Source organism: Lissotriton vulgaris, chromosome 7 (assembly GCF_964263255.1).
Source record: "Lissotriton vulgaris chromosome 7, aLisVul1.2, whole genome shotgun sequence".
Taxonomy (NCBI): domain Eukaryota; kingdom Metazoa; phylum Chordata; class Amphibia; order Caudata; family Salamandridae; genus Lissotriton; species Lissotriton vulgaris.
This window is the reverse complement of record NC_141695.1, coordinates 1,728,719,225-1,728,740,567: the sequence shown is the minus strand read 5'-3', so window position 1 is coordinate 1,728,740,567 and position 21,343 is coordinate 1,728,719,225. Positions and strand designations below refer to the sequence as shown.

The window sequence follows — 21,343 nt, the reverse complement described above, 5'->3', positions numbered from 1 at the left end:
ATGGCAAGATTTCACAATGTACTTTCTGTTATATCACGTTAACCCTTTTGTATGTTTTTTCCCTAGGCCACTCTCATCTTGCAAAACCTGAGACTTCTTGAACCTTTTTAGTTGGTCCTAGTTGCTAAGGCGAATAGCTGCCCAACATAATGCTTTGACCATGATCAGTGGTTCACAGAAAGCAAGATACATATGTTCTCCCCTAAGGGCCGGATTAGAGGACCTCCAGACCATTCCGATTTGGGCAGTCAGACTGCCCTGGGACCGCCGCCCCCAGGGAACCACTGTTCCCTGGAGGTGGCATAGTGGTCAAAGGCCGCAATAGGCTTGGCACCCCCCTGTGCGCATGCACAAACGTTCCTGCGCGGCATGGACTTTTGAGTCCATGCCATGCAGGAACCTTGTCAGGCGTTCCCATCATGGTGTCTTTTTCAAAGCCATGACGGCCTTTAAAAGAGGCACCACCCTGGGAACGCCACACCGCCTGGCCGCCAGACTACAAATAACTTGTAATCTGGCGGGTAGGCGGCAGTGAGTCTCGGCTGTGCGGGAGCGTGGCTGTGGGGTCCTGCCCGCACCGCCAAAACTCATAATAAGACCCTAGGTCTTGTGAATTCCACTTGAGAGACTGCCATACCCAAACACCGGAGTTTTTGGAAAAATGTGACCACATCTCAACTGCTCCAAGATGAAGATGATGAGAAATAAGTTGCAGGAGCAAATTCCCAAAGTCCCCATGAAGAAGCATTAATCTGCCTGCCCTTTGTGACTTTTCCCTCTGCAGAGTCCTAAGTGGACTTTGTCCAGTCCTTAATGGCTGTAGCTTACGTCCAATAAGCTGCATTGGCAAAAAGAGACTGCTTTCATTTTCTAAGCGCTAAGATCCCTTTGGGGTCATATCTTGGATCCTATAAGTTGTATACACTCCTGTTTATCTTTGTAGTGGTTATTTTTAACTGTTATATTTTTCTATTTGTCTAATAAAATTATGTGCCTTTTTAACACCAACCAGATATTGACATTTGTTGTATGTGTCTAATGATGTTATAATACAGGTACCTTCAAACCATAAGCATCTCTAAGAGCAAGCTTCCACTGCCCTACGAAAGTTACCACCAGAGTCAAGGTCACAGTGGGAGTTTTTGGGTAACCATTTGGAAGGAGCAGTGCCTAAGACAATGGGGCCCAGAGTAATTAACGCAAAGGTGCAGAGTCTCTGGCGATGAGGTCCCTGGGCATACTAAGGCTCGGGAGGGGGGGAAATTTCACTTAACTATAATGCTACTTTAACCTGTGTTTTGAGTCAATATAGATATATTTATTTTTTCATATATATATATAAAAATAGATACAAATAGATGTATAGATATAGATACACATATATATATTTATGCAAAAAAAGAAGCAGAGAATTATGGGTAGTTCCCAAGTTTAGATGTAGAGCAGCTCCTGTTTAAAGCACCCTACAAAACCAGCGACACTCTGACTCTGCTCACCTCAAATGTCTGCTTTTCTAGCAAAGTTTTTAAGCACAGGTTTAACACAGTGCCATCCAAGCCGAGCTAGAAAAGGAAAAAGTATTTTGCCATTTCTACAGCACAGTCTTTAAGCTTAGGATTAGCACAGTGCCTACCACTAAAATAAAAAAGTATTTTCTGACTCCAGGCACTGTATTACAGCTTTGGGTTGGTAAAACGCTATTCAAGCTAACCTAGAATTAATAATTGCAACTCCTGACATGCGTTTTGCTATTATTATAGCTCTTCTTAGAGGGTTAGCATTGTACAGACACAAAGGAGCGTCCAGTGTAAGTCAAACCAAAACCATTTCAAGCTTCGAGTTTGCGGCAAAAGAATGCTAATCAGGGATGAACATCTGCAATTGCACCACTCCCCCTGGTCCATCCCACGTTCACTACAAAATACTAAACTTACATGGGCCTCATTTATGAAAAGTGATGCATTGCAGCGTGAAAACAGCGATGCGTCACTTTTCACTGCGCCCTCCTTGCGACACCAATGATGCGTCATATTTACAGTATGATGCATCACGGGGCAAGGAGTTACAGATACGTCAGTATTTCTGACGTATCTGTATGGCGCAAAAGTGACGCATTGCTGGAGAGTGTCACAAAAGTGACGCAACTCCAGCAGTGTGTCCTTTCACATGGGCAAAGCACCGTGTGAAAGGGCCAGCGTCAGTCTTACGCCTGCTGTGAGGCAGGCATAAGAAATTGACGCATTTGTGTCCTAGAAGTGGCGCAGTGAAATATATAGGATTTCACTGCGTCACTTCTATGACCCTTTCTTGCGTCAGAACGCCCCCCCCCTGCATACATTATACCCGGCGTAGGTATAATGTAGCGCAGGGGTTTACAAAGTGACGCATCTACCTAGATGCATCACTTTGTAAATATGGTGCAACAAGGCACATTTTTTACGCTGCTGGTGTGTCTCAAAAAGTGACGCACGGCCTCACAAATGAGGCCCACATGTGAGCAGATCTCCCGCACTGGGGCAGGGATCCCCACACAGACAATATAGGAGAAGTGGACGTACGTAGAACTTTTTGATAAGTAAGTAGTAATACTGAAGCACTACTTTACATATTATACTACAACGTGCAGTTTGTGAATCAAGCCCAGAATGACTCGCGGTGTGCAAACCGGAGAAATTGCAACTCGTCATAATTCCCCGACACCTGTGAAATCCAAGTTCCAAGTTATTTTCTATGCATTCTGGGACTTGTAGTCTAGGATTTTTGTAAAGCAAAAAACAAGGACTCAAGTCCTTTGACGAAAAGAATAGAGGCAGCTAGTCATGCATGAGCCTGGAACTTTTGGGCAACTGTGGCTTTCAGAAGTGTGAACATTGTAAAGGGTGTTTAGAAACAATAGTGCAATTTCAGCAGCCCTGGCAGTGGGGAAATGTCTGCAGCTGCGAGAGGCAGCAGGTGGATGGCGCCCCCTGGCAGCCGTACCCCACCAGAGCACACAGCCATCCTTCGGCTCTTGAAACTTCTTTGCACACCACTGCATTTCTCGCTTTTTTTTTCTTTCTCTCTCTCCTGCTCTCCTTTCCCCCACCTGTAACCCCTCCCCTTTGACATTTTCAATATTTTGACGGCTCTGTATATTCTTCTTACGGTTTCATATACAGTGGTAATAACAGTTGTCACATATGTAGCCACTGCTCTGCACGCTTTGCAGAGAGGCCAAGGATGGAATGAGCATGTATGTTATGTTATGTTATGTTAATAACTTTTATTTGGCGCACAGCTGCCCCAGCGAAGGGGCGTCCTGGCGCCTGATCAGGTACCACAACATAACAGGTAAAGCTGAGCAGAAGGGAATCAATTAACAGAGGCGAACAGGTGGGTTTTGATGGCGCGTCTGAAAAGAGTTAGGCTGTTTAGGGCACGAATGTGTACAGGAAGGGAATTCCATAAATCAGCCGCCAGAATACGAAAAGAGCGTCCTCCCATCCTGCTCAGTCTGAATCTGGGCTTAATCGCCAGATGGTGAGATTCAGACCTGAGGGACCGCGTAGGGACATACGAAGAAATAAGGCCCGCAAGGGCGGGTGGGGAGGAAAGCTTCAGGATCTTAAATGTTAGACAGAGAGCCTTAAATTTGATTCTCTGTCTGACCGGAAGCCAGTGAAGGGAAGTCAGAACGGTGGAGACGGAGCGTCGTCTCGGAAGGCCCACAATGGCCCATGCAGCAGCATTCTGCACCCTCTGAAGCCTAGTAGCCTCAGCCTGATTAACTCCAAGCAGCAGGGCACTCCCGTAGTCCAGCCGAGAGAGGATAGAGGCCTGAACCACCAGTTGCCGCGTGGGAGGGTCGAAGAATTTGAGGACAGGTCTTAGTCCTCGCAGGATACCAAAACAGGTAGCTGCAGTCTTCTTTGTATGGTTGGTGAAAGAGAGGTTGGAATCCAGCCAGACCCCCAGATTTTTAACTTCGGCCGCTGGAATGGGAGACACCCCCAATTCGGGAGGCCACCACTGGTCTCCCCAAAGTTCCGCCTGCTTCCCTAAGATCAGGACCTCGGTTTTCTTAGCATTAAGCTGTAGGCAGTTGTTACGCATCCAATTAGCCACAGCTATAAGTCCTGCACGGAATCTGGGCACATTCACCTCAGGGTCCCCACTAAGTGTCACCGCCAGCTGCGTGTCGTCGGCGTACGATGTCATGGTAAGGCCACATTGCCTGACGACAGCGGCCAGCGGTTTCACATACAGATTGAACAGTGTGGGGCTTAAAGCACACCTTTATGACCTACGTACAAGTAGTGCAAAAAACTCCTGGTGCCCTCTTCCTCAATCCCAGAGCTCTCAGTAGAACCTCATGGTGAGCCCCACCCACAAAATGAACTCGCCCAGGCACCTGGAGGCGACTCGTTTCACAGTATGCCCCATGCCACAACCACAGGTGGCACAAAAGTAACCTGCAGAAATGCAGCATCTGGAAAAAGCAGATACACTTAGGGACTGCCAAATGAAGTAAACCATGGCAAATGTTACCAGGAGCCTCGCTGCCACGGATCGCCTGAAGGGTTTTTAAAGTCAATCTTCACTGCTGGGAAATTAATCATTGTTTTGACTGTAAAGAGAAGGACTTGAGCAAAGGCAGGGCCACTGGGATTATGCAATTGTGCGGCTGCATAGATTTTCCCATAACTATACATTTGACACATTTACTACACAATCCTTTATCTGATAGACACCCATTTCAATGTGTTTTAAAATATTTCCGGGTCTGGGCCACGGAGTGAGCCGGGCCACTGAAAGCTCCGGGTATTAATGGAAATCAAGCAGAAACTCCACACGCCTACGCGTCGAAGATAACTCCTGAGACCTTTAGGCACTACAGTCACTTATCCCCCCCTGCGAGGCCTTAGCAAGTGGCATATTAAACCTTGATGACGCTCGATGTTTACAGGGTACCTAGCCTCATGGACCCGGGCGGTGCCAGGTCACCAGCGGGCACCAGCAGGCGGAGAGCAGCAAGGCGCAGAGGCTTCTGGGAGCGACGATGCTGCCAGAGGCACTCCACGCCATGACACGTCATGTACTGCTGCTGTGGGCCGAGGCGTCCATTCTGAGAAAGGGGAGAGGGGGGTTATTATTTTTTAAAGTTTTATATAGCGCTAGCTTAACTCGTAGGTTTCAGAGCGCTTTACAAACACACAGTAAACAGCAGAAGGATATTACATTGCATCGTAGGCCGGCAGGGAGGAAGCAAACCACAGAAAATGAAAAAAATACATAATAGGTGCTGTAAAAAGTTGTGAAAAAAACTAAAAACATGCCATAAACATTACAATTTCCAGAAAACACATAACTGCACCGATATGACCCGTTGTACATTTGTGCGCCGATTTTTCCAAGTTGGGAAGCAACCTCAGGATGAATTCCTGCGTGGGGGCTGCTACAAATAATTTTATAGACACTCCTTACGCTTTTCTTGTTGGTTTCTGTGCCAGGACGTGGTTGAGGGCGTCATTGTTTCCTGTGTTTTTGTGAGCGGAGGGGGGCATCATTTGGACCCTCGGCCCCCAGCTGGGGGGCTGAATAGGCCGGGGTCAGCCGCCCTGGCAGCCCAGTGGCCCCAGCTGCAGCGGCCTGGGCCATTCCCAGGTGATGAGGAGGTGAGAAGCGCCCACCGATGGCGCCCCCGGAGCGGGGCTGAGTGGCTCGTTATGGTGTTGTTGCAGCACCCCCCCCCACCCCCCCTTCCCGGAATAGAGGGCGAGGAGCGGCCTTCCTCTGCCCTCTTAATACCGTGAAAGCCTAACTGTTGTTTTAGGAATGAGGTTTTCAAATTGATTCAAACAACTGAGCCTGGGAATCCCGTCGCTCCCGGGCGCTCGGTGTGACCTTGAACAAAAACATCCCAATGCGGGGACTCTCGCGTTCACCCTTGCAAAGCCGCACAGGCGCGTCTCTGAGGCGGGGGCGGGTTCCCCTTCGAGGGGCCTCCTGTTCGGCTGGATTTGGCGTCAGTGGCCCTGATGAGGATTAATACATATATGAGACCACCCGTCGCATGAAGCACCCGCCAGAATAAGCCAGACTTTACATACACGTTTCACCCACGAGAGGCGGCACTGCGGCTGCCAGCCGTGTGCCCTGCTGCGGGTTGTGACCTTGCGTCCCCTGTCTTACTGTAGGAGTGTGCTTCTGTGGTCGGTAGGGGGCGCCACTCTTGCTGTGTGTAGTACAAGAGTCAGACACTGCAGGTGTATCTTCTCTCTTGTAAGTTTACGTTTCTTCTCTCAGTGATGGGCCCCTCCCTGGCTGTGTGTTTCAATGTGTCTCTTGTGTTGTTTCTATGGTTGTCGATAGCTGCCTCTCTTTCTGCGTCATTTAGAGAAAGGTCAGGTGGACCATCTGTGTCCGCTGACAGGCAGCCCCCTTCAAAAGACCATAGAGTCGAGGCCGCTGGGGTAAAGTCTCACCCCGTTAACTCTATTTCGAGAGGGCGGTCTGGGGCTGCAGCGATGCGTTGTGAACACAGACATTGCTGAGAGAGACTGGGATGTGAGAGCATGGCCGGCCGGCGACCTGCCCCGCAGGAGATTCCACTGCCAAGGGCTGTGGAAAACAGGACACAGAAAGCTGCAGGAGCTGTAAACATAAGGGGGGGGGGGGGGGGGTGAGGGTTGAAGAGATGCTAGAGCCAAGGAGCTTTCTGGACATCCCTGGAGGTGAAGAGTTGTCTGGGGCTGTGTCCATGTACTTGGACTGCCGAGAGGGCGGATAGATTTGGGGTGCAGGTGGGTGTGGAGCGCAGCAGAGCTGTGCGGGAGTTGTTGAAGGCAATTAGCAGCTCTGGGTGGATGGTAGGCCTGGGCCGGACTGGGACCGACAATAGGTCTGGGCAGAAAAATAAAAGTGGCCCCCATTAGCAAGTTAGAAAGCTAAACAATTCGTCATTTTTGCAAAATAGAGCAGCTTTGCACTTGTAAAGTCGCGCTGTGTACATTCTTTGCACGATATGGAAGATTGCAAGATTGTGCTTGCTGCAGGCAATCTTTGCTGAAAACCACAGACAAAAAGGCCCTGCAGACCACAAGGAGACCCACAAACGGCCAAAAAACGGCCCACACACTGACCAGTCCGGCCTATCGGGCCCTTGGAGAGTTTTCATTGTTTGTATAAAATGTTTTTCTCTCCTCAAATAAATTGTATGTTTTTATTCCGTGGTGACGATAAAGCAGCTCTTCTGGCCCCTCCCCTTACCTGGCTGCCCCCCCATGCATTGCCCCCCCCCCCCCCCCTTAGTGGGGTCAGCCCTAGCTATAAGAGCGGCCCGGCCGCACGGGGGTCATATCTCCAGCGGGCATCAATCCCTCCCCAGCTCTCCCGAAGGCCCTCACCCATGCCAGCCCCCGGAATGAACCCCCACCTGACGGTGAACGGATACCTGCCCTACCCGCCGAGGGCCAGCACCCCCCTCGACACCTGGGCCGAGGGGCCGCCCTACGCGCCGGGACCCGGGAAGGGCGACCCAGCCCTGCAAGGTGAGACCACAACGTGTTGCTGTATACATCGGCCATGTGTTTACAAATACATATATTAAGGATTGTAGCCTGCAATGCAATCATTGCGTAGAGAGCATTTATTTAACTACGTTACGCGCTTGCCTATACCTACCTTTTCACTCGTGGGTTTACTTAGGCGTGCACCCACATTTTTTTACTATAATAATTAACTAATCCATACATACAATTCACCAGTTCAATTTTTATATCTCTTGATTTAATTTTCTAACAAAAGCGACAAATGCTCCATCGAGACCCGACGCCAAGGCGTTATTTTTAGGGCCTACCACTCGAGTTCGAGGAAAAACAAGAAGCGCTGCATTTAGCGGGAAACCTCGGAGTGTCGGACATTAGTGCAGACTGGCGATTCTTTGTTAAAACGAGCGTCATCTCTTCCAGGGAAGTGACGTAAATCTGCTGTATAGCGTATTATCTAACAAGAAATCGCTTCTAGGAGCTGGTCCTGTATAGCGTATATCCAACACGAAATCGCTTCTAGGAGCTGGTCCTGTATAGCGTATTATCTAACACGGAATCGCTTCCAGGAGCTAATCCACTGGCGCGCATGAATCTTTTGACTTTAATTTACCTGCGCCCTTCATTTTATCTTTCCATGTTAGCAGGAACACGTTGTCCGATTTTCATGTTCATCTACAGTAGTCGCTTAAAGGACCCCGTTAGTCGGTCTTTTTACTGCCATGCACGCCTGCTCCTGGCGAGTAAGCCTTGGCTTTGCACGATTATATACTAGCTGGATACAGTAACGCTGCATACCTATAGCGCTGCGAAGCTACAAAGCTGAGCGCTAGCAAGTGAATTGAAAGAAAAGAGACGCCACTGCTTAAAAGGCGCTTCCTGACCGGCCTCTTATTCTATAGCGCTTTCTATTTGTATCCTAAGGTGCCCCATTCTGCGTAGGGCTCTAGAGAATCCATTTCTTCTCCATTTCTCTCACGCCTACATCCTTTGCTACTACAACCCCGTTGTTCGCCTCTACAGGTAAGAGATGACAACGATGGTTGAAGTTCCTAATATGACCAGCAGAGAGCAGCAAATGCTTAAGCACACCACGGTTGCCAAGACGCTACACAAAGACTGGTAAAGTGTATAGTTATTACAATGGGTGCTTCTTTTGAAGTAGACAATACAGTTTTATATAGCTCGACCCGAAGGTATCCGAGAGCTTTACAAGAGCACCAGTTGCATTACAGACGGACACAGTCATTTTTAGGCACGGGCAGAAACATTTACCAGCTCAGATTTACAAGCCCATAGCGCCACTTTTGCTTCACTTGTCCCATGTTAAAAATGACGCAAACGTGCGCAAGGGGCTTGTAAATCTGCCCGGGGAGTTTACGGGATTTCCCAGAACCAGGATGCGCCAGAAACGACCGTGGTTTCCCAGCTTCAAGGTCGGTAGTTCTAGCCGTTAAGACACATCCGTATGGAACTATACCGCTGAAACTATCTCGCTGAGCAGCACAGGTTTCTATACCCACTTAAGCAGCATCCCACATTTAATAACAATTACGCTGGTAAATGTTACATAGTGATATGGGGGCATATTATCAAGAACGTCGATAGAATTATCGCCACTTTATAGGCAGAAAACTGCAGCTAAAGCGGCGATAATGGGCGTGATAATATGCTCTTGTGAATTCCCATAGCAGCCCAGGTTCTGGCGTTAACCAGGGCTGCTATGGGAATTTACAAGGGCATATTATCAAGCCCCTTATCGCCGCTTTAGCGGCAGTTTTCTGCCGCTAAAGGGTCGATAATTCTATCGACGTTCTTGATAATATGCCCCATAGTTCTAAAACACCAATAACGTTTTGTACATAGCGCTTCTTTGCGGATGTCTGCCATTTCTGAGAGCTTCAAATAATAGGCGTTTCTATTACACAAAATAATGGTACTGAAAAGCGCTTTCCTCGTCGAGGCACTGGCATTTAAAGAAATATATGAGTGTACTAAGCAGGCCGTTGCCCAGGCCAGAGTGAGAGAATCTCCCTGTGATCTAACCCAGTTTCTCCTTTTCACCCCAGTCCAGCCCTACGCCCCCTCCATCCCCCAGAGCGGCCGGTACACCCCGCCGGACTCGGCCACGAGCCCCGAGGCGGAGCCCCCGGCGCCCTGGGCCTCGGACGACGCCAAGAGCCCGAAGAAGAAACCGAAGGCGCGGACGAGCTTCACGCCGGAGCAGCTGGTGGCGCTGAACCAGCGCTTCCAGGCGCAGCAGTACCTGAGCCCGCTGCAGACCCGGGAGGTGGCGGCCTCGCTCAGCCTCACCTGCAAACAGGTACGGAGGCTCTGGGAGGGGAGGGGGCGACGAGGGGGGCTTGGGGCAGGATGCTCACAGGCTGATGCTATGCTCCGGGGTATTCACAAGTTGCACATGGGTAGTACAAATCCTGTGGAAAAAAAGTTGGAGGCTTTTACTTGATATATTAAGGGATTGCGCTAACATGTATAATATAGAATCAAGTATTTGCACATAATCCTAAATGATTGATCGCTTTATAACTTAATCTGTATGATCCATAATCAAGTTTTTGGATATAAGTTGGAATGATGCATTGTTTTATAATTTTGATTTTTTTTTAATGTTTTAGCTATTTTTGTAGGATTTGAATTAATCTAACAAATAAAATAAACTTGAAACTAGTACACATCATCCACCATGAGCAACGGTGGCGACTTACTCGCCCCCATCCTCGACTGCTGGCTCAAAACACTCAGGGCCATAGTTATCCATTTTTAATGCAATACAAGAGGGGCAGGAACGTTCCATGTCTGTCAAGACGAGGGGCATTCCTGCGCCCTGCCTGTGCTGGCACAGTCTTCAGCCCAGCGCAGACCCCCTTGTGCCATGCAGGCTGGATTGCTTTTGTGCAGGAGGCCTTGCATGGTTTGGTAAATCATATTCTAGGTTTTGCATCACCGTGCGCTCGGTAAATCATTATGAGTTTTGCGTCCCCTTGCATGACAGTGGCAAGGATGGCACCAACCCTTCATACATCTGTGCCTTAGGGCGTGCACTTAGTGCAAGACACCAGGAAAACACTTCAGGAGCAGGTCAGTAATAGATGAGGGACTACACAGTGTGTGATACAACACAATCCTTCCTGAGGTTACAAGTGAACGTAGATTTCAAAAAACAACTTTTGCAACATATAGTGTGGAAACTAAGGGTCATGTGCATGAACACATTTTTCCATTGACACAGAATGGGTCAAACCCATTAATACATCTGGCCCTAGATCTTACACAGTCACAACCCGACAAAACGTACAACCTATATTCAATTTTAAAACCAGATAAAATAACTTGGTAAATAGTTTAGGACTTTATCAAATTCACTGGTTTGGTTTCTCTGTAATCAATTTCCATTATTTTAGCTTTCAATGGCTTTACATTAAAAATAATTCTCCAATAGAGTTAGCAGTTCTTTATCAGTCTCAATTTTCTCTACCAGCTTCAGTCCTGGCACATTAGAGGTTGTAGAATTAGCTGCATGGTTATAGTAAAGCTGTGATGGTAAACAGTCTCTTGCTCCTCTCGACAGGTGAAGACGTGGTTCCAGAACCGGCGGATGAAGTTTAAGAGATGCCAGAAGGAGACTATATGGATGATGGACAAGTCCTACTGGCTACCACAGGTAAGTTCACCCAAGGTTAGCAACACCACCCAATATGTCTTTTCGACTAGGCTTACTAAAGTTCAGCTGCACATCCGCACCATACTTGAGGCATCACATGTCCCAACAGCGAACCAAATGACATTTCTGCAAGTAAATTGTTCGTTCGACAAATTAGCAAGCGCTGCTCCAAACCTTTTAGGTCAGTACCCTTTCTCACCTACTCTGTGTTTACTTAATCAATAAAAAGGGAGCATACATTTTCCCAAATTCATATGTATAAGTCCAACCCACGTAAAGAGCAATAAGAAATTCTTTAAACAAGTTTCTATAAACTTTTCATCATTGATTCTACACAAATACATATAGACAAATGCACGTTTATGTGCAAGAAAAATAGTTGTTTCAGTTGTCACATCATTATTTCTTTTTCTAGTTTCCTACGTCCCTTTGAAACAAATTTCCAATATCCCTATATCTACAACATATTTATATCCCATCCTTTTCAGATGAAAGTTGGTCACATTTTCCCAAATTGTTGTTAATCTAATGGTTGAATCAACCAGTGAAACCCCTAAGATCAGAAGTGGTTTCACAGTTTGATCCAGCCATTCCATTAACAACTATTTGGAATATTTGACTAACATTCTTATGAAAAGGAAGTCATATAATTAGTATATTGTGGATTTAGGGATATTGAACATTTTGTTTGATTGGGATGTAAGAAGCTAAAACGTTTTGAAGTGACAAGCGAGGCAATGTTTTTTTCTTGTACATAAGTTGGCCTATGTAATTATTATACTGAAGTAGAATAAAAGATGAAAAGTACATAGACACCTGTTTAAAGAATGTCTTATGTCTGACATCCTGCACGCACCGTCAACAGCTCAGTTATTCTATTGGCCCAACTAACCCTGGTTCACAGACTTAAAATTCTCTTGAAAAGCAGCTCCTTCTATTCAAAGTCAGTGGTTTCCTATTTATCTCAAAAGATCCATCAAGTTAAATGAACAATTCTGCCTGCCAGGCCCTTAATGTGTGTCCCAGTACAACACACAGGTGTGTCCATTCACTTTATCCTCCTATGCATCCATCTCCCTATTATTTTAAAAAGCAGTCACCTATGCATCTAGCCCCCTATCATTTTAACCAGAAGTCACCTATGCATCTTTATCCCTATCATTCTAACCAGAAGTCACCTATGCAATTATATCCCCATCATTCTAACCAGCAGTTGCCTGTCCATCTATCTAACTCTCTATCATTCTAACCAGAAGTCTCCTATGCAACTATATATCTCAGTATCATTTTAAAAAGCAGTTACCTATGCATCCAGCCCCCTATCATTCTAACCAGAAGTCAACAATGCATCTATCTCTCTACCATTATAACCAACAGTCGCCTATGCATCTATCTCCCTATCATTCTAACCAGCAGTCACCTATGCATCTATCTAACTCCCTATCAATTTAAAAAGCAGTCACCTATGCATTTGCATCCTTATCATTCTAACCAGCAGTCAACTATGCATCTTTAACCCCATCATTCTGACCAGCAGTTACCTATGCATCTATCTCTCTCCCTATAATTCTAACCAGACGCCACCTATGCATTTATATCCCTATCATTCTAACCAGCAGTCACCCATGCATCTATCTCTCTCCCTATCATTTTAACAAGCAGTCGCATATGCAGCTAGCCCCCTATCATTTTAACCAGAAGACACCTATGCATGTATATCCCTATCATTCTAACCAGCAGTCACCTATGCATCTTTAGCCCCATCATTCTGACCAGCAGTTACCTATGCATCTATCTCTCTCTCTATCATTCTAACCAGCAGTCACCCATGTATCTATATCCCTATCATTCTAATCAACGGTCACCTATGCATCTATCTATATCCCTATATTTCTGACCAGCTGTCTGACTTTACAGCCATCTGCCAGCGGTCTTCTGATTAAGCAGCTTTGCCTCTGCACTCCCAATAATTTAAGGTCTGGATCCAATATTCAAAAGTTAATCCGTCTGAAGCTTAAACAACAGCACTGACCACCTGGGGCATTGGTCCACAATCCAAAGAATTCAACCCACCCACCACTCGACAATGAGCGGCCATCAACCCCTAAGATAGCAGCTTGTCTTTGTATGAGCCTACACGGTTATCAATCCACAATCCAATAAATTGCTCCCCCTCAGTCGATCATCAGGTTCACGAGTTCCCTGCAGTAGGTAGGCAAGTTATTCCCAAATACATTAGGCCTCTCCCCCACATCTGTCTCCTCCATGAATCCCGATGTTTATTGATCCTCACAGTGCAATGTGGAGCATATTTACAAGGGGATTGCGCTACCGGAACAGCACTTTTGCAGATGTTCCTGTGGCATAATACCCTGCTCCATATTTACAAAGAAGCGTTAAGCCAATTTGCGTGACTTGATGCCAATTTATAAATATGGTACCCGGAGTGTCGCTTTGGGAGTTCTACTGTAACTCCTGTTGCTTTTTGACGCTGTCCCAGAGTCACCATTCAGAAGCCAGCGTTAGATTGCTGCAACAAGGATAATTGCCGTTATTTATCTTCGTTTTTGCTCTTTGTGTGTGCTGCATTCTAGAGCACACATAGAAAGCAACATGCCATTAAAGATGTCCCTACTGCACATACAACCATTCCCTGCAATGCTGGCACCCTTGCATTATTGTGTTGGCGATAGTTAGCCTTTTTTAGCGCAAGGGAAACACAAGGGTGCACTGTATTCCCTGCATTTTTTAAATGGCGCATCGCTGTAAATTTGCCCGCAGCACCGCACTGCGCCATTCCCTTGTAGATATACTCCTTAGTGTCTCACTCGCTCTATTAGTTGGCACATATGCATCGTTATGGTTGCAGGTAATTGTATTATTTCCAGTACAGATAGCAATTCCCTCATTTATCAGTCTCTAGTACAAACCACAAGCCATTCCTAGTCATTTGGACCCACAACACAAGAGGTAGTTCACACCACCATCAATAAGCAGGTTCACACCACTCCACAGTTAAAGCAGTAGATTATTCCTCACAGATCCGCTCACTAGCACCCAAACAGCTCAACTCCCAAGATGAGCGAGTCAGTGTTGCACGTGACACAGAGGTGGTCAAAGCTAACATGTGTTATCAAGGAACAGCAATGCCGACCAAGGGGTGGCACTGACCTGAAGGGCAAACAACCTTTACAGCGCAACTTTTACAACGCACTACCATTACAACAAAACTTTTTCAATGCAAGATCCATTACATCGCATGCCATTACAACACAACCATTACAACGCATGACACTACAACGCATGTCATTATAACGCAGTCATTACAACGCATACCATCACAATGCATAGTACCCTTACACTATCCAAAACTTAAATCTACTGTTGCACCCCCTGGAGTTAGAATAGTAATTTTACCCCTACACTATCCAACACTTACCCTACTGTTGCACCCCTTGGAGTTAGAATAGTAATTTTTACCCCTACACTATCCAACACTTACCATGCATGCAATGTAATGGTATGCGTTGTAAAGGTAGTATGCGTTGTAATGGAATGCGTTGTAATGGTAGTTTTTAGACAATTCGGTGTAATGGCATGCATTGTAATGGAATGCGTTGTAAAGGATTTCGCGTTGTAAAAAATGCATTGTAAAGGCATGCGTTGTAAAAGTATTCGTTGTAATGTCATACATACACCTGAAGTATTCAGCCTGGATGCGGTGTGGGTTTGTTTTCTGCTTTCTGCTTGTAGTTCATGACTTTTCTCTTATTCCAGGGTGGATCCTGGCCAGCCGGTGGAACCGATGTCCCACAACATCTCCCCCAAGGGTATAAGGCGCATCAACCCGTTGGAACTGTTCAGCGAGTTGCCAGCCATCCCTACCAAACCTATGCCGGGGTGCCATACGCACACCAGATGCTACCAGAAGACAGGGCTGCCAAACACCAGGGAGAGAGCCCACAGCAGAGTCAAGTCTATCAGCCGGCCATGGACATGTACCAAAATTACTCGGCTATGGATTACTCTGGCACCTGGAAAGGAGACGGGTACAATTATGCATCTGCTCCGCACTACGCCTTCGGCAAGCCTTACAGCTACTACCAACAGCAGCAGTTACCCTACAATCACCCACTGAGCAGACCACACGTCAAATCTTAGAGGACTTGGGATCCACATTGACACCAAAGCACCCAACAACAAGAAGCTTTAAACAGGATTGAATGACTCGATTCCTTTGAAGTGCTTTTCAAGAAGGGATGAAAATCATTGCACTAGGGGGTGTGGCATATAAAAAGATGGGGGTCAATGGCCGACTAGCAAATATATAGGTCATGGCACCATATAGCGGACAATCTATAGGTAACATGAAGCGAAAAGATGGGTGTAGCAATAAGTATTCATCTGGTTCATAAGAATGTGTTTCTCCGCGGTCATTGTGAAGAAAACATGGGGCGGAAATTTAAGAGACCCATTTTGAAAGAGCTTTTGAGAAGGGACTGTCTGGCATATTATTGGAAGCTTCAGGACGGCAGGTGGGGCAGCCTGTCTTTTGGGGGGGGGAGGGTCAGGGAGGGACAGTGACAGCTGTTTTAAATAGAGGCATTGCCAAGATACTACCAACCATATTACTGAATGTATACATCTTTTTAAAAGGAACCTTTCAATAATGTCCAGCAAAATGCATTACAGCTGGACAGATGGACATTTTGAAGGAGGCTTTAGGGAAGCGACATCCTGAATGAAGCGTTGAGCTGGAAGATGGCATGGTTATTTTGGAAGGAACCTTCATGCTGGAGTCGGGGGAAGCCATTTACAAAGGAGCTCTGAAACAAACTTTGGGTCATTCCTACTGTTTGGGGTGCAGACATTGGGTCAGACTGGCAGTACCTGGTGGTTGCTCTGAGACAGTCATTTCTGCAAGTATTTGTGATGGGGTGGATGGCAGATACCTCGCCAATGTGATTGATTGATGTAGAATGATTTTTAAAAGTGTAATATTTTGAATATAATGTTAAAAAAACCCATAAAAAATATAAAATTAAAATAAGGTGTCTGCATTGCTTGCTTGCACTGCCAGCGTGTAACACAAGCACTCTCACACTTGCACAATCAGTGTGGCTACCCGTGGCAGGCTGGTCTTTAAACTAGGGTTTCAACACTGGAGCACGCTATGTGTCATGGAGTCAATAACTTTCACATCACGATACTTTCACCGTTACACCTTCGATTTATTCAACACTTGCTGTTTTCTGAGACATTAATGGGGACATGGGCAAGCAAAATGGGCTCCCTGACATATGTTTGGGTTGTAAAATGCACTAATCAGGGTTCAGAGGGCTTCTTGGGCCTCTAGAATGTGGTGGAACTGCAACTTCTGCACCACTGATTGCTCTACCCATGGCTGATGTATCTACCATGTGCCACTTAAAGACTGTATCTTCACACTGGTGGACCTTGGCCTTCACACTTGGTGCATCCGGCAATGTTAGACGCGTACAATTACACAGTCACTATACGTGACATGGAAGTCTCACACCATACACTGGGGAGCATCGAGTTATACCTTGCACCAAAGCATCCTCGCCTTCAACCTGTGTCGTTAATACTAAAGAGGTGTGTAGCTTGGTCAGTAAAACTTGGGGGAGGGGTGAGAGCGTCATACCTATCAACAATCATGCTGGCATAGCATGGTAAAATACATTATATATTAGAAGCAGGGCATGAGCGGACTTAAGGGGCAGTGGAAAGGGAGAGAAGTGGCACTGGTTTTGCAGCATCCCCCCTCATCAGCGAGGCTAACTTGAATCCAGTAGGTCAGAATACCCATGGCCTCTTATGCAAACACAGCAAGATGATGGACAGAGTGCTGAAACTGCCCAAGCCAAGTGATCAGCGTTTAATCCATCATTCTTTTGCTCACCAACAACCCCATTTTAGACCAAGCTATATGCAAATCAGTCTTGTCCCTGGTCCCCATGAGAACAGTCCAGCCCAATCTGCAAGGCCAGGTCCCACGAGTATGCCCGGACATGGGTCCCTTGCTCGCTGCGCAACAAAATTCAAGCTAGCCTCGCTGATGAGGGGGTGATACCCCAAAACTGGTATTTACCACAAAAAGAGTAGCTCCTAGTGTGGTGACCTGGGTGCTAAATGCTGTGCTGGGGTGTGAAACAATCAAATCGTGAGTGTAGGCATCTCACAAAAAGTGAAGGACTGGTCTCACACCACCTGGTGTCATGCTTCATCATTGACGAGTCCTCGCCCTCTAAAATCTTGGTTTGATAGAGGGCGGGCATACACCTGGAGACAGGGATGCACTTCTAAAGCTGAGTGGGGGCCCTTACCAAAAAGTGAGGTTAAAAAACCAATATAGATACCATATTTGTTTTAATGTAACTGGCGTCTATTCAGTAATTAAAATCATTGGTCGGTGTGTTGGGGATTCTATTGTCACCCCACCGTGTTAGAAGAAGGTCAGCATGTTTCTGCCCGCTGGCCCCTAGGGGTCGGTGGCATTCATCAGGACCTATGCTGAAAAACGGGCTCCGCCCTTACCGTGCTATGCTGTTGAGGATTCCACTGGGTGGGGTGAACACTTTCACTCTCCACCGTGTGTGCAGTTAAAGTTAACGCCCTAACTGATGGGACCCACTTGGTCACGCATGCAATTAGAGGGTGCTCCCGCCTCAGCTCCTACATCCAATCTAGATCGGACGTAGGAGGCCGTTTTTCAGCATAGGTCCTGATGAATGCCACGGACCCCTAGTAGGTATCCTGGTTCCTAAGGTATCCACGGGTGGGGTGGCTCTCCAACCTTTTGTCTTCCATGGGGATTCTTCAGGGTCCACTGGGAAGGGTCCTTCTTCTTTAAAATCGCAACCACAACTTACCCATTGACTTGGATTGAGCCCGCTGACGTGTCCCCACTCTGCACACTAACTCCGTGGGGTTTCTGGTTACTTGCTTCAGGTGGGTCCTAGGGTCCCCAACACTTCTACATCTTCTGAATATAGTCTTGACTCGAGTCGTGGTTCGCATACCACTATTTAATACTTGGTTTGGTCTCCCCATGCTGAGCACTGTATTTCGTGCTACTTACCTGTTTCTATTGGAAAGTATTGTGTGCATTGTGTATATCTCCGGTTAGGAGATATCTGTACGTGTCAGTGAGTGTTCTATAATTAATACATAATTTTATAACAACACTGTGTGGTTATTTTTCACTAATCTATACCTATAACATTACGTTCTGGTAAATGAAGCTGCTTTACGCTCCTTCTGGACTAACCCTAAAGACTACTCAGAGAACTTTCTAAGGGTGGCTACAATCACAATTAGGGCTGTCTGGATTGGTGCAGGGTGCCCACCTGCATAAGTGGGCACCATTACCAAGCCAGCTTCTCACATAGGAGTGCAGTGCTGGGATTCAAGCCTGCATTGTTTTACAAGATAATCTTGGAGTGGATGAATTGAAAAACCATCACTAATACTAGGCACATATAATACAGCTTAGAATAAGTAAGTTCTACTGAATTTAGGGTTGGGTAGTTAAGGGTCTAGCATATCCTCTCTCCAACCTAAGAGAGTTTAGTTTCCACTAGGCTAGGTAGGTGCAATAGCTCATACACCTAGAACCATGTCTTTAGTTGGGAAAACCAGTGTATACCAGTCTGCTAAGTACAGTGGACTAAGGACCTGTGTAGTCTTAGAAAGATAAAGACAGGTAGCAACCCCACTATTAAGCTGCTCCTAGAGCTGTTGCATCAGGATGATACCTGTCCTGTAAGGCCAGAAGAACAGTAAAATGTGGGTGGGGATACTCCTGAAGAGGGAACATCATGGCTTCCTTCTTACAATCTCAAATCTGAGTATATGCAGGAGGACTTAATGATTCCAACCTGCCAAACTCTGACCACTCAGGGAATAGTGCATATAGCACAGAGAACATACCCATTGTTCCTCCTGGGAGGGTCCAGGGTAGATCAAGAAGGCCTAGATACTCCTCTAGAGAATCCAATGCTTCTGGAAATTCCATAGGGACCTTCAGCTCTAGTAAGAGTGACAACTCTTTGGATAGGGAGTACCAAATACTTGAAGTTGAGAAAGCAAGACTAAGGCTCAGTAGAGATCAGTTGGCCCTTGACAAAGAGTCTCTGGAAGTCCAAAAGGTCAGCAAGAAATTGGGACTAGGGTCCCATGGTGGCAGCAACAATGTCCCTAGAATCACTGAAACTTCTTTTGACAATAGGAACCTGAGCAGGATAGGGGGATGATATCCATTAATGGATACCTGCTCTGGAGAGGTCCTGAAAAGTTCAGAGGGTCCCTCAAGAGCAGTGGGCAGCTATCCTGTGGCTCTCCTTTGCTAACAAAGGTAGAGCTCCTTGCTGTTAGAGAAGAGGATGCTGACAATTACTCAGTACTGAAGAGTGCTCTCATAGATGGGTTTGGCTTAACCACTGAACAAAATAGGACTAAGTTCAGATACACCCAGAAGGCACACACCCGAGACTGGGTAGACTTTGTAGGCTATTAAGGCTCTGGAAGGCTGGCTTCATGGTAGCAAGGGATAGGACAATTGATTATGAGGGAGCAGATCCTTAATAACTGCCAGAATCAGCTTTGCATCAGTACCTGTGGACTCTGATCTGACCTCTCCCCAAAAATTGGGAAAGAAGGCAGACAAATGGGTCCGCACCAGGGTTAAACAGAAAAACAATGGTAATGGAGGTGACCAGAAGAAGTCAGATTGTTCTAAATCCCAGAATAATGGTGGGGACAAAAGTAAAGATAAAAAAGAAGGACAGCATTAAGCATGGGCGAATTTTGCGAATCTCGCGTTTGCGGATTTGCGAACTCGCAATCCGCAAAAATCCGCGAATTCTCGCGAATTTTTTTTTGTGTGTGTTCGCGCGGGTTTCTGCCAGTTCGCGAGGGTTTTGTACAATTTCGCAAACGCGAACTTACCTGTCGGGTCGCAAGTTTTGCGAACTTGTTGTTTCTACGTGTCCAGCCTGTTTGGGACACTCTTCTTCATCACTGCCACCCTCTGTCACCACTGCCACTCTCTGACTACTCATGCCACCCTCTGGCCCACCCATGCCACCCTCTGTTTCATCACAGCACCCTCTGGTTGTCCAGTGTACATTATTGTGGCAAAGCAAAGCACACCTTCCCTGCCTCAAGTGACCTGAATTAATTTGGGGCTGATTAATGTGTCACAGAATATTTTTTTAGCTGGCACCTGCTTCCTTAGTGCTTCCTGATTAGTGATCTTTTGCACTTGCTAAGTGCTTTCATTGTTGCAAAATTAGTTACAACACCTGCCCTGCCCCAACTGACAATAATGAATTAGGGGCTGATTAATGTGTCACTGGATTTGAACTTCCAGCCTGGCTCCTGCTTATCTCCCTTAGCTGTAATTCAGGACCTTTGTGGCATATGTGTAACTATTCTGAGGGTCAGAGCAGGGTCACATAATAGTTGCAAGTAGGCAACTGAACTCTGGAGGGGCCCCTCAGGAAGCACTACAGGAAATGGCCACTAATGATGAGCTTGAACTTTTGAACCTGGTAAGTAGTTTCAGTTTTGCTAAGATTGTATTTCTGCAATTTAGCGCTTATTCGCGGGGCGCGAAGTTGAACTGGGAAGCCGCGAACTCACGCGAACAGTGCGAGCAAGCCATAAAATCCGCTGCTCGCGGATTTGCGGATTTTGCGGGAAATTCGCGAATCTCGCGGATTGCGAATTTACCTAAAATCCGCAAAATCCGCGAGCGGAACGGATTTTCCGCCCATACTTAGCCAGCATAAACCGGGAGGCAGTCAAGAACTCCAAAAAGGTTGCCATGACCAAAAGGCTCTCATGACTGTTTACCAGACAGGCCAGAATGTGAGGGGGTTGGGCTGGAACCTGTGTCCCCAGTAGCTCTTCAAGACAAGTGGAGTGGCCCACACACTTTCCTTGAGGAAAAAGGCGAGGTCACCTACTTGGCAGACCTAGGTACTCCAAGAACTCCCCATAGGGTACTCCATGTGAACTGCCTGAAACCTTTTGTGGACAGTGCTGACATGGGCTTGCCCATGGCAATTTATGAGGGAGAGGTGGAAGAGAGTATCCCTCTCCCTGATCT

At 46.6% G+C, this 21,343-nt stretch overlaps 1 protein-coding gene across 1 annotated transcript; it reads left to right on the top strand.

The window, feature by feature from the left end:
- The first annotated feature begins 7,387 nt into the window (after positions 1–7,387).
- LOC147706473 (uncharacterized) lies at positions 7,388–15,369 on the top strand. The gene is made up of 4 exons (XM_086929087.1): positions 7,388–7,529; positions 9,596–9,849; positions 11,116–11,208; positions 14,986–15,369. Exons 1-4 carry the CDS (start codon positions 7,388–7,390, stop codon positions 15,367–15,369), a joined length of 873 nt encoding a protein of 290 aa, XP_086785213.1.
- Positions 15,370–21,343: the final 5,974 nt, after the last annotated feature.